Below are 24,576 nucleotides of genomic sequence, written 5' to 3'. Positions count from 1 at the left end.
CGGGGTATCCAACAAGAAGAAGAGTTTTTTTTTGTTGTTGTTTTTTTTTTTTTTTTTTTTTTTTTAATATACCATAGGACTATGCAGTTCAATCATCAATCATCTTGGAAAGCTCAAGGAGGAGGTCATCCTCATCCTTCCCTGGGTCCAAGTCGAGCTCGGCTTCCAGTATGCTGTCTGAGAGTTCCCAAAGTAGCATCTCTAAATCCTCGTCTACAGATACGGGCGCGTTGCCTGTGGAACTCAGCCGGCGTGTCCTTGCTTCTTCTAGCTGGGAAGAAGCTGAAGTCGAGCTTGAGAACTCCATTGGCTCCACGGATTCTGCCTGGCTTCCAAGATGTGCTTCAGGTCTTGGCAGAGCAAGGAAGAGAACAATCAGTATATGCCATTTCTTAACGGGAAATCCCTTTTCTGCAAACCGGCTCTTAAAACCGTAGCCAACCCCTCCTGCACTTCAATCTTACCCAGGGATTGTTATTCAATTAACCCAGGGCTACATTTAGAGCCCAATATATTAGCAGGTACATTTTTCAGTTTGGGGGTTTCACTGTGAAGCCAGAGCACCCGGAGTCTAGCAAAGATGGTTCAATTTTTGTAGCAAGAGGCACTTTGCCACCTTGCTTAATTTTCCTGTAAAAATGTTAAGAAGTCTCCATCTGCAAATATCTGTTTACTAAGTTAGTCATTTTTCCCACGGCACACTCAGCAGAGTTTGCTCCCCACTACAGGAAGCTGATCTGCAGCCATCACTTCCCTCTGCTCTCCCTGCACTCTTGTCACCTGGTATGTTTGTTCGGGTGGCATTCTTGAGGACCAAAAGGCAGAGGACACTACTCATCATTTATCACCTCACGAGGAAGTAGAAGAACTTCACCTCATCCTCATTTAGGTATTCAGACAGAGCAAGAAGTCACTGGAAAGCTGTACCGACTTGCAGCATTTAAAGAAAGTAAGTCTAATTAAGCATTCCTGCTAGCTGCTAGAAAGTCATTTCACGTGACTTATTTATCTTATAAGATAAATAAGTGACTTATCCTCTGATGGATTTGGGCTTTAATTATCTCAGAACCCTCCTTTTTTCCCCACCTGTGACAGAACTTATGTTTCACTGGGGATATACACCGATTGAGAAAAAGAACAAGTTGTGGTCATCACCTGTTTTGGGGATTTTCTTCAAGTCTGGTGGCTGGGACGTGCTCCAGCGTGGCTGGAACAGCCTAGAAAGCAGCAAAACAGTGTTTAGGACTCATGGGTAAAAGATTCCTTACTAGCTTTTTCCTCCATGCTGCTTCTCCTCTGGCATTGCGGAGCCTTAGCCAAAATACAAAACCAAGGTGCTCCTGAAGAAAGTTAATATTCTCTTGGAGGTTACTAATGATCTTGTGTCTTTTAAGAACACAGCATTAATGGACAAAATCCTCCACACCAGAGAAATCACAGAATCACAGAGGACTAAGTAAATAGTGCCATTAATCTAATAAATATGGAAGGGTACTACAAGAATTCTGTAGGCAGCTACTGGATTTAAAAGGAAACAGAAGGCCTGTAGAACATTTGAGTTTTCCATCTTTTCTCCTAGAGGAGGGTATAAATTTTACAAGGGATCCATTTCTGCATTAGCCCCTGTCCTTACCATAGCTGCTTTTTTGGCTGGAGGTCCCATTGTGTCTGCATCGGAGGCAGTCCGTGGTTTCACAGCTGCTACAGCAGAGGGAAAACTGCCAGGTGCCTTACGTTTCAGTGCCTTCTTCTTGGGGGAAGCGACTTTCCCATCCCAAGGCTTCGCAAACATGTTAAAGTTGGCTAGAGTAAAAGGAAGAGAGAACTGATACAGTCTTGCTCTGCCTCATGAAAAATCCACGTTCTCTTCCTCATTTCCACGGCCCGTCTACACAGTTAACTGTATTTGGCCAGCAGAATTACACTGCCATTGCCTGGATTCTCAGCAATATCTTCCACATAGTAAACTCCGTCTACCAACAATCCATACAAAGGAACAAAGAAAGTGAATGGCTACAGTAAATCATAATCCAGGACGAGGGAAACTCAGACACAGAGCGATCCCAAGTGCAAGCAATACTCTAAGACGTTGTATGAAGTCTAGTAAGATTCACAAATGTTGACAGCTTTTGTATTTAAAGTCTTGCTCCCTCTAGGAAAGGAAAAGCAGCAGGTATAGTAAGACAAGAGAGTGTATGCAACTGTTGTACCAGCTTCCTCTCCCCTGCAGTGATGTCCCACAAAATTTATTAAGTTGTTCTACAAAATCCAAATTTGTAGAGTCATATTCTAGTCTCCCATTCCTGACCTAACGTCTGGCTGGCAGGAGAAGAAACGAAAGAAAGCTGGGTACTTGTTTTCTTTGTGTGTTTATTTCCTGGTGTCCTGTGAGACAGAGAGAAATGTTACAATGTGCAGTGCATGCAGCCTTTAAGCCCTCCTTATCTCCCTCACACAATCTCATTTTACAAAGTTGATATAATCTTAACAACGAGGCCTTTGATCCTCTGTCATTTTTGACAGAAACTGGCCTCCCACATTAAGACGCTGATGCATGCTTTACAAACACATACACGTGTCAAGTTAAGCAACACATGCCAAAGAGGAAGGTGAACTTGAACTCAACACAGGGAGGACTTCATACCATAAACAGATGGCAGAAAAAAACAGAATACCAAAATTAGACTAAAAAGCCCCTCAATGTGTTAATTTTCTAGTGGGAAATACAGAATACCATCACGTAATTAACGAAAACAGACATGGTTGCATGTTCTGGCCCTTCTTTGCCTTTGAACTTTGTAGCCTTAAACTCTTTTATCCTCCGCATTGAAGGAAAAACAAAGCAGATCCTGAGCAAACGGAACTTGCTCAATATGGGAAGCACCTCACCGGGGCAGGTATTAAAGCATCTTATTACCTGATAGCTTTGTGTTCCATAACGATTTCTGCCCGGCTGGGGCAGGTCCAGGTTGTGCTGGGGGAGCTGGCACATTTCCTCCACTCTGCTGCATCCGCAGAGCTTTCTCGCGCTTTATTTCTTCCAGGGTTTTAACACGCACTTCTCCTTCTGGCTTGGCTTTACCTGCCGGCTCCTTCGACTGCACTTTGCTGGGCCCGGAAAGAGTGAGCACACTCTGCTTCTTGGGCTCACCCTCAATTTTTGCCCCTGCGCTGGGATCTTTGGTTTTACCATGCCATTCAGCCTGGGCTTTGGCTTGACTTTCTCGAAGAGCTCTCTCACGACGGATTTCCTCCAGTGTTTTCACATGGATCTCTCCCTTTGGCTTAGCAGCCTTCCCTGTCATCATCAAGAAATGAGAAGCACCAGCATTTAAAGAGAGTCCAACAATAGTTTAAGTCTCCAAAATTTGTCACAGCACTAAGGAAAACTAAGCCTGAGCGTTCCCAATAACCCATCTTAGGACAATAGCCTAACATTCTCCTCCTCCTCTGAGCCACTTGTTGTATTTTGAAGACCAGCCCTATCCAGAGAGAGTTGCTACACAGAAATGCTAGTTTACTTGATTACTTTTTCAGACTGCATTTCAAATTCCTGCTCCCGGCAGTGGCTCTATTCTAATTGTATATGATGGTTCACAGAAGCAGCTTAAAACCTTGACAAGGCACAAGCGGAAAATAAACACACACCTAGAGCCAGATTTCTGATAGTGGCTGTCAGAAGAGCTTCAGCACTCGAGCAAGAGGAACCAGTACTTCTTCACTTCTTTCCCTTTCAAAGGAATTTGCACAACTCTAAACAATATAATTTATACACAGACTCCTATCGCACTACTGTCCACACGTGCCACTGTCAGCCTCTTTAAAGCTTCAGAAATTGCTTCTTACATAGCACTGTCCTCTAGAGCTCTTTCTTCTCGTTACTCTCCTGTTTTTCAGTTATCCCCCTATTTGCATACTGACACATTTTTTTCTTTCTCCTGTTACTGCACTTAACCTGAGCACCAAAGCTTTCCAGTACAACCAGGGACTTTCAGCATAAAAGCATGTTTTGAACAGAAGGCGGCAGCACCAGGGGGCTAACAGGGGTGAATTGCCTTCATTCTTGCTTAACCTTCCAGTTTAGGAGTAATGAAATCAAAACAAAAGCATTAATTATTACCTTCCTCTGTAGACAGTGTCACAGTTCTCACCACTGTCCGGACATTTTCCTTTTCCGGAGCAGGAAAAATCATAGAATCGACGGGAGGAAGAGAAGATCTTGAAGGACCTTCTGCTCAGAGCAAGCAAAACATAAGGAAGTTTACCAAACAGAAAAAACTATCACGAAGAACAAAAAACTGTAATTATTCATTACTGTCAAACATACAGTGACCAGAGCATGCAAATAAGAGAGGTGACTAATTTGCCTCTGGTTGCCCTTGGAATTCCCATCTAGAATACCAGCTGGCTGAGAATCAGGTTGCTCGATGCCCCCAGCTAAACATGGAAGTCTATCCCTCAGGCAGCTCCCAGCCACCATCACCTGCCATTCTGAAGCCAATCAAATTTCACTTCTTTGGCAAATAGTTGGATTCACCAAAGCATAGCCAGCTACCCGGTATTACTGGAAGAATTTTTTTTTGAAAGAAAAATCATCACACAGGATGAAGGTGAAGAGGGTAAGAAAGTAGGGAATATTAACTCACCACCGTGTCTCTTAGTTTTTTCCTTCATTTTCTGCAATTTGATTTCTTCAAGTGTTTTTATTCCAAAATTCAGACCGTCCTCTGAAAACAGAAAACAGTTAATGAGACTAAGGCTTAGAGGCACTCACTGAGGACCACAGATCCTCAGGCTTCTTAGTGCTCAGGAACTTTCAGAAGTATTTAGAATAAACCCTGTCAACACTCCTCACAAGTGAAACAACCATAGAATCAATGGCATTTTGCCCCTCCTTTCACCCTTCAGGGTAAAAACTGTAGTTTTAATTTTAATCCATTTACGTGATATTAGATCCCTCTATCGTTAGATATGGCTTTCAACAGTGGTTGCCAGGCTGCACGTGCAGCCATTTAAACTCCATGCTGTGACCCTGTTTTGTTCTCCAAAAGGAAAGAAAAGGAGTTCAACTTTCTGACCCAATGGGCACATGATGGTATCAGGGAGAAATGAGATCATGGAAATAACCGAGTCCATTCAGCACCCCTACATTCTGTTGTGTTTTTACGCCACATTGCTTTTGAGTTAATTGTCAAGTTCTCCTTCCGATTTATCCTACTACAGGTGCTGGAATACCTTGTTTAGCAGTAGTAGCACTGGCTTTCCGAGTGGAAATCATCCGTAATCCATTTTGGCCTTCCTCAGCTGGTTGCTGGACGGGAGTTTTAGTTTCTTCTCCTTCCGCAGAAAGCTGGTCTGAAGGGGAAAAATCTATTCAGTTATGCATAGGCCAGATTGTTCGTGATTATGTAGCTCATGCAATGACACTTCAGTCCATGGTTCCTATAAAAAAGCTTTTTTTTTTTTTTTTTTTTTTTTTTAATACAGCTACACTGACCTGATGAACTCGTAAGTAGACTACCCTAGGACAAAACATCTAGGACTCTAGATTCTCTCTGCAGCTTTAACTACTACACAACATATTACTCTTCAGACAAAAAAAAAGGAATTTCCTTCCTAGTTTCACATAGAGCTTTACACAACAGACCAACTAAAGCCAAGAGGGGTTCTAAGCTTTCCTCCAACATTTCAGGTTCTGTCCACTGACTGCCAGACAAAGCCACCAGTGACCTGACCAGACTGCCTGCCCTATCGCTAGTCAGACCTCAGGTCATCTGTGATTTATACATTGATTTACAGCACAAATTCCTTCCAAGAACCAAAGACTTACACAATCATTTACAGCACAAATTCCTTCCAAGAACCAAACCATGCTCACCATCATCATCTTCATCATCATCTGCAGCATTGATTACAACTGGAGGGTGTGTAGGGCTTGGGACATTTTCCGAGTTTTCCACTTTCATCACCCGCCTTAGCTATGGAGAGGGATTGGACTGGACAGAAAGTTTGTTTTGCTGCAGTGACATCTGAGCCACTTTCAAATCATCGTCCGCGGACTCAGGCGGACTTGGCAGTGTAGCTAGAGGAAGAGGAGGATCATCAGTAATATGGCAGTTTAAAACTTTGACCACAATGCACGAAGATGGTAGCTAAGGCAGATAACCTGCACAGACAATGAATTCAGCATCTCCTTTTGCCCATCCCGCCACTGTTTACACCGTGAACAATGACTTGCCTTCAAACAACAACACATCTCCCTACCACCCAGCAGAGGACGAAACAACAGAAAGCAAACTGCAAGGCAAATATCACACAAAGCAGAGAGAAGCTGAGCATGAAAGCAGAAAACAAATACCAGCAGTACAGCAGCAGTACACTCGGTTTAGCTGACCACCTAGGACTGCAGACCTTTTCCTGCACTCACAAATGGACGGTTACCTGATGTCTCCTACACTATTGGCACCCACTAAGTAATATGCAAAATTAATTCTTCAATACTTAAAGAAAAAGGACCTAAACTCACTCTTGCTTGGTGGTAAGAAGACTCCATCGATGTAACGTCCCTTTGCGTGATGAAAAGCACAGTTGGCTTTCTGACAGCCTACTGGCTGCTTCTCCCAGTAGCAGGGAATCTCACCGCGCTTTTTCTGAAGACAGAAAGAAAGACAAGCTCGTGATAACATGCACCTAAGGTTTGCAAAGAGATGCACAGTTCCAGGTCACGACAGCGATAGGGCTGTCACAATACAGTGCTGAAACATCATTCCAAAGGTCAGTTTATCACGGAAGTATAGTATTTCCGGGCATATTCACAAAGTTTGCAGAAGCTGTAACCACTATGCACGTTTAGCCCTGTCATCATTCAGTTTGAGAAGACAGGCACTCTCAGACATCAGTTTAGGGTGGGTTAAACTAATACGCCTAGGATTATACTAGGATTATTCAGAGGGAAAAAGAACATCTTAAATTGCCTACGTTAACTCTATCCAGAACTACTTCTTGGAGACTTGGAGGGTGTGTAGGGCTTGGGACATTTTCCGAGTTTTCCACTACTTCAGGCTACTTCAGGAGGTTATTTATTTATTTATTTATTTTTAACTGTATTGAACCTCTCAAGTAAGCTAGGAGCAGACTAGGAACAACTGTGGACTTGTTAGAGTGTGCCTTTTCACCTGGACTCATGTTACTTTGAATAAATTAACAAGGATAGCTGGTGATAATTTGTGATTTAAGGAAATTCCAGATACGTGAGAGAAAGAGCAGCGTTAAAGCAGTTAAATTCCTGCATTCCTAAGTGCTCTCTCTAGCCAGTTTCTGAACGCTTCTGTTCTGTGGCTAGGATTTGGTCAGCTTGACCACAAGATCACTAGTAAAACAAGGATGCCGTCCAGTCAAACCTTCAAATGAATGTAACTTACCTAAGGTCTACCGTTTGCTATCAAAGCAGGTAGCTTTGTCCTAATATTCTGTACAGTTGACCAATTTTAGCACGGAACTGAAATGCAGTCAGTTTAATGGGAGGGCTTTGGAAGCTGCCTTCAACAGTCAGTTCAGCCCTGTAGTCAGAGAGCAGATCAAGCCATGTGCAGGGTTGTGACTTCTCTCTTTAGAAAGAAAACCACTGAGCCAGACAGTTCCATGTTGAGTATCACAACAGGGAATGACATTTCTTCCCTTTGTCTTTCAGATGCAGAGCTTACTGATGGAAGCCTTCAATACTCAGACTAAACCTACCATCAAAACCGACGACCTTTTTACCGTCCAAACCAACCATTTTTCCATCAAACCCAACAACTTGGGTTTTGAAACGAAACTGGTAAGCCACAAGTCTTTATTGAATCTATTTTGCAGTGAAAGGGTTTTCTCTGTAACCTGATCATTTAAACTGTTGTGCTTAAAAGAAGGTCACTTGCAAGAGCGGTTATAATCCATGCTATAAAATCGAATCATCCTCTGGAAAGGGAAAAAAGGAGCAATTATCTTGCATGTACTCTTGATAAAGGAGGAGCTACACAATGGTATATAGTTTCACACTTTGTTTTTGAGAATGTCCAGGCTTAAGTAACAGCTCTTGATGATAAATGAAAAGATTAATACGCAGTGGATTTACACAGAACATTACGTTTTTAACAATGATCGATACAGAGTATTTGTCATGCATATCACCTGTGTACACCAAGAAATACTTATTTCAATATATATCTGTACAGTATTTACATTTTATATTTAAACTCTAACTCGAAACATTTTCCAAGAAAATACAGAAATGAAACTGGTAAGCCACAAGTCTTAATCTGCAGCATTTGGTCTACAACAGACCTGGCTTTTCCAGCAAGCGTATCTACATAGATATGTAACAAATCTTAAAAATAGGCATTGTTTTTATATATGAAGCATTATAAATGCTGCTTGGTTTATAAAGCTTCGGTTTTGTACCCGTTTAAAACTCTTCAAAATGTCAAGTGATTTAGAGCTTACTTTGTCAGAATATTTTATAATGTAAGTCAGTCCAGGGGAGTTTAACTATTATATACAGTTCTCTCCCTAGATTGCACTGGCAACGGGGCAGCAATTTAATGCTAGAAATAATATACTTCCTGCTACGATCTCCTCAGTTACATGTTACTCTAAATAATTATTTCTGCAGGGTATAAGAACTTCAAATACAGCAAACGAACTCTCAAGGCATTTCCTTTGTGCTTACAGGTAGACACCGTCGCCTGGCTGGATAAACAGATTTTCTTGAAGGTGTTATTTCAGCATATAAGAATTGATTAAAAAAAAAAAAAAAAGTGCTTCATGGCTTATTGGTTTTGTAATCTCACAGTTCTCCAGGAACACTTGATTTGCTGCATTTCACCATTACGCTCGTCAGTAGCACTGATTCTGGTTTATCACTATTTGCATTACAAATCTCCTTGTCCAAAGCCTAAACTGATGTATGCACTGCTTGAAAACAAAATTTGAAGTTGCAGAGCAGAAGACTCAAGTCATTAGGTTAGCAGCTGCGTAACCATACTGCTTTCCAAATATAAGATGTAGAGCTTATTGAGTTTCTATGAAGAGTTTAAATGGCTCCCATTAAGCAAAGATGTCCCCACACTGATACTTCCTCTTAAGCAAGGATTCTACCTCCTTTGGCTGAGGCTTGCTCCCTTACATTCGAACATTCATCCAAGTAGCCTGCAATTCCACATTCGTGGGGGAAAGTCTATAGAATAGAAAAGGTTCCTCCAGTCTCTTCCTCTCAGCCTTTTTTTGAAGCATGCAATAAAGCAAAACATTCACAGGCTGACCTTCCATGCAAAACAAGGCAACTTAGTAAGACAGGAACCGCAAAACTGATTGCTCTTTAAAGTTAAAATGAGATTTGAAATAGATCAAGTTAGCAAGTGGTGTTAAGTCTGTAAGTAAGTCTGTTTTTGCCAGTGCAGCACAGTTCCCTATCATGTAGCCAGAGCTGCTTCTGTAGCTCCAAGAAGCAAAACTGCTTTGACAAAATACTGTGTCATGAAAGCATTCGTTGGTGCGGTAGGCACAGCTCAGGTTCAACAAGTTTCTGAAAAAATGAGTACTAACAGAAGCAGCAGCGTCCAAAGAAACACTTTATGTCCCCACTGCAAAATGAGGGGCTTTACCTTGAGTGTTATGCACACTGTCAATAGAAAAGCACCGTAACAGAATCTGCCATGGCAGTTTGTATGTTACTGAAAGACCATCAGAGTGGGACTGCAGAAAGATCTTTCAGAAGTTCCAAAAAGCATGTGGGGGTGGGAGTATAGTTGTGTTAGATAACACAATCTTAGATAAAGATTTTGGTCTTAACGTAAAAGTAAGGGCGTCTACCGATTTCTTCAACTCCAACAACTGAAGCACAAGTCTGAAAAATCGCCTTTAAGAATGCAATGAAAATATTTAACTCTTCTGTATGTTCATAGTTTGTTGTCAAGCAAAGGAATGAATGCTGATGCCTTAACTATCAAGAGCTGTAGCTTACAGAAGGACTACACCTTCCTGGTTTTTTCCCTTTAAAAACGTTAAATGCATGTGAAATTATTTGGGGGTGTTTTCACATGCAAAGCCTAATGCGATGCGTGCAAGCCCTGTCATCTTCTTCCTTTAGTAGTGTCGCATTAAGGGGTGTAGCCGATTGACCGTTACGGGTGCGGTCGGCTTCAGGGTACTGAACTATCACGGCCACGGATCCACCACCAACGCAGCACGCCCTCGCTCTAGTCGCGTTCAAGGAGAACTGTCACGGCCAGGAACAATGCAATTAAGTGCAGTTTATTACGGCAACAGATACACAGGTCCTTTGGATTGCCAGTGATAAATTCACTGTCTGCAAAAGCAAGCTAGCATGCATGAAATGCACAGGTACACGGCCTAGGTATTAAGACGTTAAAAAGCATAAAGACGCTAGAGATTTCTAAGTTTCCGTGGAGACGCCTGGTATAACCAAGCGTTCAGATCTTACCTCGCAGCATCCCAGTGGGCGGGGGGGGGGAGGGTGAGAGGCTCAGCCTGTCGACTGATGTCAGAAGGTATCCTTCGTGACAGTATCTCCCCCAACATTCCCTTTCTCTTAAGCCAATTGATATTATTTTCTATCTTTTAGGTGGAGCTTGAGTGACTCCAGTCATGCGTATCTTGGTTGTGATTGGTAGAAATTACCTCGCTTGCGTTTAAAGGTACAGGCTCCGAGAAATTCAGAGGATGTGCTCAGTGAGGGGTGGTTGCACCTTGGAGGCGGGTAGCTTTTGGGATGGAGGGGTGCTTATAATGCCTAGTCATTTAAGGCAATTACTCCACAAGGAGAAGCAAGGAAGAGAAGGGATAAAAGGGAAAAAACAAGAAGGAGAAAACCAGCTCCAGACTGACCTATAGTAACCTTTTGCTCATTAAGGGTCATTAAGGGTTAACACATTAGAAATCACACCTGTCAAAATGCTAATCCTTGCTAATGTGGGATTCGGTGTGTGTCCCTCTCCTCCTGTACCCCCTCCACCCCGGTGTTCCTCTGTAACGCGCAAGCTCAGTAGAGATAAGTTAGGTGAGCTGTAATAACCAATCAAAAGGAGCCAAAGAGAGAGTTTTCACAAATTTCCTGTGTATGAATGACGGTGATTCGAGTCAGAGGTGTGCTTGCTTTGCGAAAGATAGCCAAGTACCTGACTCTGCAGAGTTCTGTAATTAATTATGTAATTAAAAGACCTTGGTGTGCATTCCAACTCTGGGTGAATAATTGGCGTGGTGCACTGGGCACGAACCTGCGGATAACATCTGTACTCAGTGTGATGCCTACAGACAATCCTTTACTGTTGGGACCTGCATATTTTTCTGTGCGTTCAACACAAACCCTTTGGCACAACTAGTTCCCTACGTAGCTGCCAGTTCACCACTCAGTTGCACTTCTGAAGAGGAAAAGCTATTTCCATCTAATGTAGGAGCACATACTCTAAATGCAAGCTTCACTCAGCTGGTCATTTACTGCAGGACAAGATTTGAAAACTGTTGTGGAGATTCTGTTGGGTTTTCTGCTTACAGAAAAATTAAGTGCTAGATCGCCCTCTACTCCACTTTGTAGTGCTGCGTTTAATGGAGATTCAAAGAATTTCATTTGCTCCTCTGTTTATGGACAATGAGCTGAAGGAACAGGTACAGCACGTTAGCCTGGAATGCCTTCCCTCCCAACCAAAGTAAACTGGAGCTGTAACTAACACAAGCAGAAACAAGGCTTCCACGTTTTCAGCTGAATAAAGTTCCAACAAAATCATCCTCTGGGATTTGAAGCTTACTTCAAATTACATGCCAACAACTCTTTTCCCTGAAAGGTCTTGCCCAGTTCTTACGTCATAGTAAAGTGTGTACCTATAAAATTTACAGTTAACGTCTTCACTTAGTTTGTCCAATTTTTGCATTATCGCTCAGCTGTGTGCTCATTTATAAGTTGATGCATGTATACAAGCTGCTGCTCAAGTCCTACGTCTTGTTTGCAATTCTTTGTTTCCTTGTTGCCAGCCTATTGTAAAGCGGATCCCTGCTGCTACTTGCTCTAGAAGAAAAGGAATCATCGGTTTGGTTACCAAATACCCGCTTCTGGAAACCAGAAGTGTTTTGGTCTCTCTTCCCTTCGAATGACTCCACACCTCTCATCAGATAATGGATTGCTGACCTAGAATCAGAGAACATCCCAAGGTGGAAAGGGCTCACAATAATGAGCGAGTCCAACTCCTGGCTCCACACAGGACCACCCCAAAAGCAGAGCCTATGTCTGAGAGCATTGTTCAAACACTTCTGGACCCCCGTCAGGCTCGGTGCCATGACCATTGCCCTGGGCAGCTGTCCCAGTGCCCGAGCGCCCTCTCAGGGCAGCACCTGAGGCGCACGGGTCTCGGCGGGGCGGCCCGGGAGGGGAGGAGGACGGCGGGGCGAAGCGGCCGCTCCCTCAGAGCCGTCTCCCCGCCGCCTCGCCCGCATGTCGGGGCTTTTTCGTGTCGGGGCTTTTTCGTGTCGCGCCCTCTGGCTCTCGCCGCGGGCGACATGCCGCTCCCCAGCGCGGACAGCTTGCACGTGGGGCCTGCCCGCGGCGGCGGCGGGAGGGAAACCCCAACCGCAAAGCCCTCCCGGCAGGGAGAGCTCGGGGTGAGGGCCGGTCCGGCACCGACAGTAAAGACACGCCGGAGGAAACGCTCTGCTTTTAGCCGTGAGCACCGCGGCCAGGTTGAAAAGGCGTCACGCTGGAGCTCCGAGTTGGGCGGCGTTCCGAGGCCGTTGTGGCAGTTGTGGAGACGGCCTCGGCTGAGGTGGCGGCTGCTGTCGCTGCTGTCCCCTCTGTCCCCGCTGTTGCCGCTGTTCCCGGCGCCTGGAGACCCCCGGCAGCCCCCTGTGACAGGACCTGTGGCCCCGGGGAGCAGGACCTGTGGCCCCCGTGCCCGCCGCCTCGTCGGCCATCCCGGCAGCAATCCTGCCAGCACAGAATAGCTCACTGGCTTTACGTGCGTTTCAGGGTAAAGTGACGATTAACTTCTATTTCCTGGCTTGGGTGCTGCTTTATTCTTTAACGGAGCTTCAGGTTTAAAGGTTAAACTCAGTTCTGTCAAGGTTAAACTCAGTTTCGTGAATGGCATCTTGGACAAAATCTTAAGCTGTGATTGACTCTCTGCTTAACAGAGGCCAAACGTGTACCTACTGAGAAGCAGGTCATAGGTGATAAGCCCTCACAAATTAACTTGCTATCACAAAGTGACGCCCAGAAAAAGTGTATTCAAAAGCTAGCCTCATTATAGAATCACAACAAAGCCATCATGACTGGTGCAGTAGACAGTGAGGTAGAGGGTGAGCCCTGGAAAGACAGAAGTAAAGTAGCAGCGAAATGCAGGTACCTTTGTGCACACGAAGCAGAAAAGCGCAGGCAGTAAAGTAATAGTGCTCCATTACTAGCGTGAGCAACAATTATATATAAATCGCAACCATTATCTATTAGATAATAGGTAATAATTAATAGATAATTGCAAAGCTCCAAAAATGCAATAAATAACTGATTCCCCTCAGAGAATGTCATTTGCATTTTTATATTAAAAAGACTCCAGAGTTGTAATGGATTAAAATCCTACGAAAGTGAAAGAAATGGCATCAGCCACTAGTTCTGCAGAAGCTAAAAGTAATACTGATAGAGTTTTGATGGAAATTTTTCCTTTGTGTGTTTAGTTTGGGGATTCCTTTTAAATCATTCATACCAGCAATTTAGTTCTTAAAGGCCGTTTCTTTGAGATTAAGTGACAGGACTTCTACTACTCTTTTCTTCTTGGAATGCTTCTTGGTATTCTTACGTCAGCCAGAACATTTGTCTCTGCCGCAGATGAGAACAATGACCATAGTTAACAAGCCCAAATCTTCAAAGTCTAAAAAGACATCTTCAAGGCGGTCTGGCAAATCCAAGAAACCGAGTACTAAAAAACCGATGTCACGCACCGCAAACTGGGGCCGGATACCACCTGCAGAAGATTCAAGCCAAGTCTCTGTGGCCCAAGGATGTGGAGGTGCTATTTATTGTAGATCCTCTGAAAAATCTAAGCCTTTTGCCCAAAGAGATCTAAGTAAGTGTGCGCTTTATCCTGCCTCTGTTTTCTTCAAAACAAAAGTAGAAAGTGCAGTTCTTACTTGTTGCACTGATAGAGAACGGGACTACTGTGAATAAAGACTTCCAAAGCGATTCTCCTAAGGCAACTGAAGTGACTGACGTTACAGAAATTAATTTTGATATATTTACAGTCGACAGAGAAATATGGGGAGCATTTTGTAATGCACAGATTCATCCATATCTTTTCTGTTTTGCAAAGAAAAGTGTTTGATTGTTGCTATTCACAGGTTCCATTATTCACAGGTTTTTGAATGCTAAGATTGCTCAGGAAAAGATCTGATATTTGTAGGGGTACCGTCATTCCTAGTTATTTGTTTTTACATTGTCCTTGCATTTATTACCATATAATTTCAAGTCTAAGTTTGTGGTTGAAGTTATAATAAGGAAAAAAGCATATAATAAGGAAAAAATTAAAATGGTTGACTAAACTTTTTTTTCCCAAAACGTTGTGTTGACCAGCCAATTTGAATATGGCGGTATTAAAGGTGTCTGCAATAAGTTTTTCTGTTTTGGATTGTAGCTAGTTCCTCTAGGTGCTCCCGCAGAATAGTATTTTTACTATGCCTATATATACTTTATATATTTACTATACCTATATATACTTAATACCTTTCTTAGAAACAAACAAACAAAATCTCTTTTTAAATATAACTTTCTTGCAGTTGTTAATGATGGAATTGCTCCGCCACAAAGGATTCTTTTTCCACCTGAGAAGATACGTATGGATTGGCAAGAAACACAAAGTGTTGGAGTTGGCCTGTACAATCTTGGCAACACGTGTTTTCTTAATGCTACTCTACAGTGTTTGACCTACACCCCCCCACTTGCCAATTACATGCTTTCTCTTGAGCACAGCCAGTCATGTGAGTACTTTCTAACAGTATTTTAAATCTGTTGGATAGCTGTGAAGGTGAAAGAACAGCAGTGATTCTGTGAGACAAACTTACTTGCCTGATTTTACCTGTAGAAGCTGGCTTTGAGCATTGTATTAGCAGCGGGCTCGGAATAGCATATGGAGTGCGTTTAATGCACCATGTGTTTTTTTTGTTTGTTTGTTTGTTTGTTTTTTTAAAAGGATCTTTTCTTGCTTCATGGGAATAATGAAGTGCATTGGACAGTAATGCATTTAATGAACATTTGGCATTTGGGCTATTTGGGCTTCCTGCTGCTAGAAAGGCAATAAAATTTAGGATGTTGGCATCATAGGTCTTTAGTCTGCACAGCCGAGGTTCCATAATGCACTACAATAAAGGGTCTGTTTGTTGTTGAACCAATTAAAAAAAAAAAAAAAAAAAAACCTAGAAAGCAATATGAGCTGTTATGAACACGACTAGATTTTTTTGTGGGACTGAATTAAAATCTAGACTGATTTTGTCCTAAATAAAATGTTGTACTATAAAGTAAATGTTGTACTAAACCTGTATGCTTTTTAGGCTGGTATCTTTGTATCGATACCTAGAAATTTAACTGTTTTCTTCCTGTATATAGAAATCGTTTCAGTTAAGAATCCTGTTGAAAAAAGGAGGGCAGAAGTACTATTACATACATTACTGTAATTTTTCCTTTCTCCCAAAGGACTCGTAGCTCTGTATCATGAAGCTCACCTGACAGCACTGTGCTGAAAATAACCCACATTCTCTTAATGCTGTATCATCAACGTCAAATATTCTTTCCTCATACATTTTGCAACCTGTGGAGTTCACATTCCTGTCAGCCTTTACAAACGTGACTTTGCAGTAGTCTTTTAGATTTCTCATCACAAAATGCACTTGAATACAGGCTTAATGGATATTTTTATTCTATAAAGTTGTGTGAAATGAAATGTTAGGAGGCTGTTGGGACAAGGAGAGTGGATATTGTATCTATAGTTTAAATGTTACTTATATGTTTGTTTGTAGTTATGTCTGTTTCGCTAGACTGGGATGCTTTCTTCTTTCACTCTTCAGGTCGTGAACAAGATTTTTGCATGATGTGCACGATGGAGACTCACATTAACCAGGCCCTGCGTTGCACTGTTGATGCCATCGAGCCTACGCGTGTTATCAATAATCTCAGTCGTAAGTGGCTTCAGATGTGTTTCTTTTTCAGCATCTTGTAATCTTCAAATAATTATTTGATGTGTATAAATGGTTTTAACACTATAAAGAAGAGAGATTTTAGAAACAGGAGAATTACTTCATTTTTAAATGAGGTAAATACTATCATCTTCTTATTTAGGAATAGGACAACATTTCCGTTTTGGCAGTCAAGAAGACGCACACGAGTTCTTGCGCTATACTGTTGATGCTATGCAGGAAGTGTGCTTGAATGGAAGCACCAAGTAAGCATAAACAAATTCACTTTTATACGTTCTCTAGCACCTTTTAGGCCTTTATTTACTATCAAAACTGAAAGTCTAGGTCATCCTTGGTTTTCATAAAACTCTTTGAAGAGTTAACTGTGTGCCTTAAATCTTCTGAGGTCTGATTATAATTTATTTCCAGATTGGACAGATCTTCTCAAGCTACCACCACCATTCATCAAATATTTGGAGGATTTCTAAGATCAAGAGGTACTTTTAAAAATATTCCTGTCCTTAGAACTGATCTGTGTCTTTTGTCGGTAGTAAAGCAGTCTGTAGTTTGTCTGAAGTAGTATCTATCGACAACTTGAATGTGGACAGTTAGTCTCCTTCACGTGTTGTTAAGCATTTATATTTTGCTTCCAGTGAAGTGCTTGAATTGCAAAGCAGTTTCGGATACGTATGAGGCATTTCTTGATATCACTTTGGATGTAAAGGTAGGAGGTTTTGTAAATATAATTCATGATGTTTAAGTACATGTATAACTTTCTAAATTAAACTTGTTTAACTTAAAAAACCAAACCACGTACAATGTTAAAATATAAGAGCTTGGTGGTGGTTAGAAAGTGGATTGGACTTTGTCCTTCTGTGGAACCCCTGTAAATAGTCTCCACGTCTGCATTGGGTTTAAGGGGAAAGAATTTTATTGTTGCACAAAGTATAATACTGTCACACTTCTTTGTTGTTCTACCTCAATATACATCTAATTGTTAGACTGCTGGATTTGTTGCCAGTATTGATGACAAAGCACACTATAGATGCTGTCTGCGTTACTGGAAAATGATTTGTTTCAAAGTAGAATGACTTCCAGGTGAGGTAAACGCTGAGCATGCTCTTTCTGCCTCCTTCTTGACAGTGCTCATAGTAGATCGCTTAAGTATGTATTAGTCAGGTTCTCTTATAAACTCCTAGTGCGTCTCTGGAATTTTGAATTTACAGTGACTTTACGCTCTTCTTTCTCGCTCCTCTAGGCGGTTTCATCTGTTACCAGAGCTCTAGAACTATTTGTGAAACCTGAAGAGCTGGATGGAGAGAATTGCTATAAATGTAGCGAGTAAGATCATTACTAATTATGTCTTAATACTAGATATTAGTTTTATATATTACATGACTTAGAGCGTAAGTTATCCTTTAACTTCATTTAGAAATAAGGAGACGCAGCTTTGTTGTTGTTGTTGTTGTTGCTTCATTTCGTAGTAGTGGTGAGCTGAAGCAAGGAGCTATGGAGAATGATTTGGAGTGGAAGGCAGCAGCAGGTTCCTGCAGGTCCCAGCGTTCACTGTGAAACAAAGTTAGATTGAGTGTCAGGGAATGTGAGCTGGCTCCGTGGTAATGAATGTTAGCAGCCTGTGCTGGCTCACTAAACAGCGTCTTGCACAGCTCTTGAACTGTGAAACCTGTCGATGTGGACTAATGCCTGAAATGAGCTCCCTTAAGCCTAACCCGTGCACAGGGAAAGCCTATTGAGTTCAGGCGCTCTCTGTGCTGATCAATATGTAAGATGTTTCTACGTATGTGAGAAACAATTGAACATTTGCATAAGATGGTTTGGCAAAACAAGCTGTTAGTCAAACATCCCCTCAGAAAAGCACAGAGTGCCCGGCTCAGTTCTGTAGGATTCATGCCTGACCCCTCTAAATGAAAAATGCAGTATCCACTTCTTGTTGTCGGATACTAAGGAAATTAGGGTGTCGAATCAAGAGCGTCCAATAGGTTATTAAAGCAATTTAATCCCAGGTTCGTCTTGGCCTGCGGATCCTAGAAAGCAACATGCAGCGTATTCAGGATTCTCATAACTGATGTCTGAGGAAGAGAAAGAACTGTAATAGCACCTCACATCTGAATTGCATGGTCTTTCCTTAATGTGCTCTTTGAGGTGTGATCGGTTCAGTCACACTTAAAGCCAGAATTTTCTGTCTTTTTGTGAGCTTAAAAGGAAAGGCCTTGCACATGTACAGTACTTTTTCCATTGCTGATAACTGTTATTAGTCTTATATATAACTCATTTTTAATATTTTTTGTTTATATTTTATAACTCCCTGGTAATACGCTTTCATGAGAGATTCCTGTTCCCGCTGTGCTCTGAGTTGTTGGTAAAACTTACCTTCTTCTCTGTATTAACAAACGTGACATGCAGTGCATGGGTTTATGAAAAGAAAAAACCAAACATATGATGCAAGTAAATATCATTCAAATAGCATAAGCATGCGTGAGACATTAAAAGGCGTTTGTTTTGGGGGCGAAAAAGAAGATGCTTTCAAACACTTGTCTCTGCTTGTTTTTAAGGTGTAAAAAGATGGTTCCTGCATCCAAGAGATTTACCGTACACCGTTCTTCCAACGTTCTCACAATATCACTGAAAAGATTTGCAGATTTCACAGGTGGAAAGATCAACAAGGTATATTAAGAATATACCTTAAGAATATAGAGAAATGGTCTGCTTTTATTTTCATTTTCTCTTTTTTTCACTTTTCTCTTAATATCAGTAAAGTTCCTGCTTGACAAGAAGCATAAACTTTCCTCTGAGAAGGCTAATTCATCAGGAAACAGTTGTCTGCAACTTCTAGTATTAAACGTTGCTTATGGGAAGACTTATTTTTAGTGAATCAAGAGATATATTCATATAATTCCAGTCTCTGTTTTTTGGAAGTGTTTTTCTCTGGCTAGTCTGCGAAGTACTCTGATATAATTTTTCTATCTTCTTGGTCTCTCTTTAGGAGGTAAAATATCCTGAATATTTGGACCTCCGAGCCTACATGTCTCAATCAAGTGGAGAACCACTCCTCTATGCCTTATATGCGGTGCTGGTGCATCATGGAATCAACTGTCGCACAGGACACTATGTATGCTACATGAAGGTAGAAGTCAACATCATTTCTAACAGGGTAAAAGGTTGTGCTGGCAAACCAGTTAAAGTGTTGCTAGTAGTACTGTTTCTAGGCAAAAAGATTTTCTGAAATAATCCCAAACTTGAAAATGGGATCTTGTATAAAATCTTAAGCTGTGATTGACTCTCTGCTTAAGAGAGGCCAAACGTGTACCTACTGAGAAGCTAGGTGATAAGTGTTTTTGTACACTTATAAGTGGTCATTTTGTAAAGAGACTGCTGAAAAATCTGAACACTGCTGCTGCAGAACTCTGAATGGGGGGCTAGCAACTGTTTTAACTGATCTGGAATCTTGAGTTTACTTTTCAGTGGACAGGAGGAGAGTCTCTCAAGGCAAACAGAAATAACACCCGATACTCATGTCAACATAAATTTATGCTCAGAGTGTAGGTGTAGGAACAGCGTCGGTATGTATATGGAACATCGGGAGAGGAAACTATATCGGTATTTACAGCTTTTCTACTTCCTTGTCAGAGAGACGTTATCTCCAAATTAGAAATTGATGTATTTTGAATAAGGGCTGGTGGATCGGATTTATTCTTACTAGTGTTAATATTTGCTCTTGAATAGTACTTAATATCTGGTAACGCATCAATCAATCGTCAAAAATAAACTTAAAAATGTGTAAGGCTTATCTCGTTGGTCGATACAAAGACCAAGGTCTTTTCTCTTTTCTCTTTTTTTTTTTTTTCCCAGTATTGTTTTTCTGTTTTCCTTCTCACTGCAGTCTTGATTTTGTTTCTTGTCCCTTAAGTATGTTTTCAATGTGTTGTTGAAACATTTTCCCTTTCAATCCGAAAAAAGGAGCTGTCACTGGTGTCTGCAAGTTGAAGACTGGAGCTTATCCGAAAATCACTGAGCCCAAGAGCTGTCACCTTAGTCTTCCAATAGGACGGGGATGTCTTCATTTCTCAGTTAAATGCATTTTTCAGGTTTGTGTATTATTTTCTCAGGAACGGAAAGTGTGCGCACAATTTGCCAGTTGTGGGACTAGGAGTTCTCTTATTTCCTGTGCTTTGTTTAACCTGTCTTAAGTTTAATGGATAGCAATCAAGGTGTACTAGAAATCTGAAAACACTTTATGCTTTGTTCTCTCAGTCATTTTGGTATAACAAACTAGCTTATGGTTTAAACCCTCCATTAGGTTAGCATTTTCCCTAAACGTAACAAGTCCCTGTGTGCTACAGGAAGACAGTAACAAAAAATTAAGTATAGATATTCATCCTGTCATTATTCAGCTTCTGCCTATGGACACACAATTACGCTTATTTAAAGCGGTATCCTCTTGAAACCTAATCAGCATGTTAGAAAGGACTTAGTTATCGGCTTTTGTCCGAGGTTTGGTCTGTTTTGTTTTACATTCAGCATTTCCTTTTCTAGCTTCCATTCCCCTGTTGTTTTGCATGAGGAAAACATGCAGCTTTACAAAGTAGAACGGAAAGAGATGCTTTTCAGTCTAACTTTTCAGTTTTTTGTAGGAGTTTTAAATGTGGTGGGTGCAAAACAGCATAAGTACTGCTGCCAAAGTTATATTCAAACAAGTATTTCTTGGAGAAGCAGAAGAAGCCCAGGGAGAAATAAATTTACAAACATGCTCTTCATGCTCTCCTTTCCCAAGATTTCTCTGAGATATATCCCATAGTCTGTGGGTTTTGAGGTATGTGGTTCCCAGGAGTGAAAAGGAGGGCCAAACAGCTCTCCTCTTGGATCTCAACGTGCCAGGGCTTTAGTGTACTGCCACTTATGGCTCCGCTTTTCACCTGGAAAAAGCGACCTCATGCTGTAAACTGAGGAGCCCTGCAATTGTTCTACTTGTTGTTCACTTGTGGTCACTTTGAAAAATACCAGCTAAATTACTGGCAAGACTGCACCCGTTCTTAAAAACAAACAACCCCCCCAAATCATCTGTTTTCCTCTTACAGGTAATTGAAGTAATCCCCAAAGAAGACAGTTCACTATCCATAGGCAAGTTTTATTTTTAAACATTTTCTACATTTTATACCTAGCCACAACTTAACAACCAGTTAACAGTTGGTGACAATCCTGTTCAGTGTTGAAAATGTCATTCTGGCATAGGAAACAAAGGACTTCATCTTCTTGCTTTACAGCTGAATGTCTTCTACATAATGTTTGGAGAAGTGAAATCTTGCAAGAGGTTTTCAAAAATTCTGCCCGGTTTGGATGATGAAGTAAATTGCCATAGTCAGTAGATTCTGGCACTGACAAGTTCCTTCAAGCTAAAGAGGGAGTGCGATTGTTGCAAAGCATGTCTGTATTTTGAGACAGGGACGACCACAAGTTTTAATCTTAAAATACGACATGGAGGGGAGGCTGGTTGTTCACACATTCTTGCAAACATTAATACAATCTGTCCCATTATCAAGAACAAAATTAGGGACTGAACGGAGGTCTTTCAAATACCAGTGTTGCAAAAATAGACTTTTTATGCTACTAATGTCAAAAGAATCCTGATTGTACTAAACTGTAAGTGTCTCTTCTAGCTGATAAATCAGGAACAGCACAGAAGAAAATGCGTCTGCTCTAATGCTCTTTGGGCTTCGGTGAATTCTCTGGCCAGCAGATGGCGAACTCGCTTTTTCTAAACCAGTCAAAAGTATAGGGAGAAAGTAAATGTCTTGCACACATTACACAAGTCCAGGGCATTGGGATCACTGGGCTACATGAGTGAAAGAGATGCACCCCAACAGTACCCCACTTAGATACGCTGCTTGAAACATAAGCAGGATAGGAGGGCTGTGCAAAGCAATTTTGGTAAATTGAGAAATTCATGTATTTCATCAAGCCTGAAGATACTAATTAATTTCATGTGGGGGAAGGTCAGTCTTTCAAAGAAAAGAAAAAACGTCTCTTAAGCAGGATTTTCTGAATGGTGGAATCTAATCTGAAAAAAGGCTACTTCAGCAGGTTATTTATTTATTTATTTATTTTTAACTGTATTGAACCTCTCAAGTAAGCTAGGAGCAGACTAGGAACAACTGAGGACTTGTTAGAGTGTGCCTTTTCACCTGGACTCATGTTACTTTGAATAAATTAACAAGGATAGCTAGTGATAATTTGTGATTTAAGGAAATTCCAGATACGTGAGAGAAAGAGCAGCGTTAAAGCAGTTAAATTCCTGCTCTCTCTAATAAGTGCTCTCTCTAGCCAGTTTCTGAACGCTTCTGTTCTGTGGCTAGGATTTGGTCTGCTTGACCACAAGATCACTAGTAAAACAAGGATGCCGTCCAGTCAAACCTTCAAATGAATGTAACTTACCTAAGGTCTACCGTTTGCTATCAAAGCAGGTAGCTTTGTCCTAATATTCTGTACAGTTGACCAATTTTAGCACGGAACTGAAATGCAGTCAGTTTAATGGGAGGGCTTTGGAAGCTGCCTTCAACAGTCAGTTCAGCCCTGTAGTCAGAGAGCAGATCAAGCCATGTGCAGGGTTGTGACTTCTCTCTTTAGAAAGAAAACCACTGAGCCAGACAGTTCCATGTTGAGTATCACAACAGGGAATGACATTTCTTCCCTTTGTCTTTCAGATGCAGAGCTTACTGATGGAAGCCTTCAATACTCAGACTAAACCTACCATCAAAACGGACGACCTTTTTACCATCCAAACCAACCATTTTTCCATCAAACCCAACAACTTGGGTTTTGAAACGAAACTGGTAAGCCACAAGTCCTTATTGAATCTATTTTTCAGTGAAAGGGTTTTCTCTGTAACCTGATCATTTAAACTGTTGTGCTTAAAAGAAGGTCACTTGCAAGAGCGGTTATAATCCATGCTAATCCATGCTCCGTGCTGTTCCTTACAGTCAGCACACCAGGTTCCCCCAGTGCGGTAACATGTAAGGGTGGAAGCCTAGGGAACACTCAGGTAATGCTGCTATAGCATACCCTGAAAGCCTCCTCAATGCTCTACAGTTTCTTTAAAATGTGAATGTTAGTTTAATTTTCCTAGTCACTTTAAGCAATTACTCCACAAGACCTTATTGTTCTGCACAACTCCCTCTTAGAGGTTGTAGCAGCGTGGGGGTTGGTCTTTCTCCCAAGCAGCAAGCAACAGGAGAAGAGGAATTGGCCTCAAGTTTCACCCAGGAAGGCATGGGGTGGATATGAGGAAAAAATTCTTCCCTGAAAGGATTGAGTCCTTGGAAGAGGCTGCCCAGGGAAGGAGTTGAATCACCGTCCCTGCAGCTCTGCAAAAGACGTGTAGATGTGGTGCTTGGGGACGTGGTTTAGTGGTAGACTTGGCAGGGCTGGGTTAGCGCTTGGACTTGATGACCTCAGAGCTCTTTTCCAGCCTAAAGGATTTGACAATTCTATGGTAATAAGCACAAGTGCTGAGACACAGAGCTGACCAAGCAAACATAGAGACAAGGACAAGACATGAACCATGAGGATTCTTAACAGAAGAGTAGAGAAAGCAGCTAGAAATAGAAGATCTTTTTAGAAGAGAACTTTCCAAGCTAGAGAAAGAGGAAAGCATATGTGTGTAACTTCAAACTTGAACAAGAAAGGAAAAGCATGCTAAACACTGACAAGAAAAACACAAAGAAATATAAACACCAACACTTCAGACTAAAACTTCAAGAATGATTTGGCATTTGTTATCTTGTTGAGGTTTACGGAAGTTGCCAGAAATATTTTTTTTCTGGGGGTGAATCTGATAAATTATCTTAAATTTAACTGTCACTGACAAACCTGTGAGTCCGAGGAAATAGATACTGAGTGGTGTCCCAGTAGGCAGGAGGGCAGCGGTGGCTGTGTCACCCAGGTGTCACAATGGGCAGTGGTGGCTGTGTCATCCAGGCGTCACAGTGGGGCCGTGACATGGCAGCCCAGTCAGGATAAAAGGCCCCTGGTTGCAGGCAGGCCCCAGTCGGGATGGAAGCCCCTGGCAGCAGGCAGCAGAGGGCAGAGCAGGGCAGGACAGGGAGGTGAGTGCGCGATGGAGCAGGGGCTGAAGTGCAGTGCGAGCCTGAATGGTCCAGGAACCAATGTGGGGAGGAGATGCTTGTGTGCTCATCCCAGTGCAGAGATGATGCCTGGGTGCCTGAGAAGGTGCCCGCGGGACTCAGGAGCTGCTTTCTTGCTCGATGGAAGTTCTTGGCTATGGCAAGAAGAATCTGGGTGCTCCCCAGGCTTCTTAGCTGCTGTGTCCAGATACTCCCTGGGTGTGCAGGGAGATGCTTG

General features: G+C 41.9%; 2 protein-coding genes across 2 annotated transcripts; one reads left to right on the top strand and one right to left on the bottom strand.

Moving 5' to 3' along the window:
• Positions 1 to 937: 937 nt before the first annotated feature.
• On the bottom strand, positions 938 to 3,983 carry LOC310886879 (zinc finger CCCH domain-containing protein 11A-like). The gene is made up of 3 exons (XM_083812052.1): positions 2,918 to 3,983; positions 1,634 to 1,803; positions 938 to 1,217 (listed from the first exon to the last, which is right to left on the bottom strand). The coding sequence occupies exons 1-3, from the start codon at positions 3,306 to 3,308 to the stop codon at positions 1,152 to 1,154; spliced, it is 627 nt and encodes a 208-aa protein (XP_083668178.1). The 5' UTR covers positions 3,309 to 3,983; the 3' UTR covers positions 938 to 1,151.
• Positions 3,984 to 13,944: 9,961 nt separating this feature from the next.
• On the top strand, positions 13,945 to 20,955 carry LOC310886658 (ubiquitin carboxyl-terminal hydrolase 42-like). Its single transcript, XM_083811531.1, has 9 exons — positions 13,945 to 14,102; positions 14,809 to 15,009; positions 16,093 to 16,203; positions 16,364 to 16,466; positions 16,630 to 16,697; positions 16,854 to 16,924; positions 17,459 to 17,541; positions 18,774 to 18,885; positions 19,205 to 20,955. The coding sequence occupies exons 1-9, from the start codon at positions 13,967 to 13,969 to the stop codon at positions 19,442 to 19,444; spliced, it is 1,125 nt and encodes a 374-aa protein (XP_083667657.1). The 5' UTR covers positions 13,945 to 13,966; the 3' UTR covers positions 19,445 to 20,955.
• Positions 20,956 to 24,576: the final 3,621 nt, after the last annotated feature.

This window comes from Anser anser (assembly GCF_964211835.1).
Source record: "Anser anser genome assembly, chromosome: 26".
NCBI classification, from domain to species: domain Eukaryota; kingdom Metazoa; phylum Chordata; class Aves; order Anseriformes; family Anatidae; genus Anser; species Anser anser.
The sequence above is the reverse complement of the archived record's forward strand: the minus strand, read 5'-3'. Positions and strand labels throughout refer to the sequence as shown.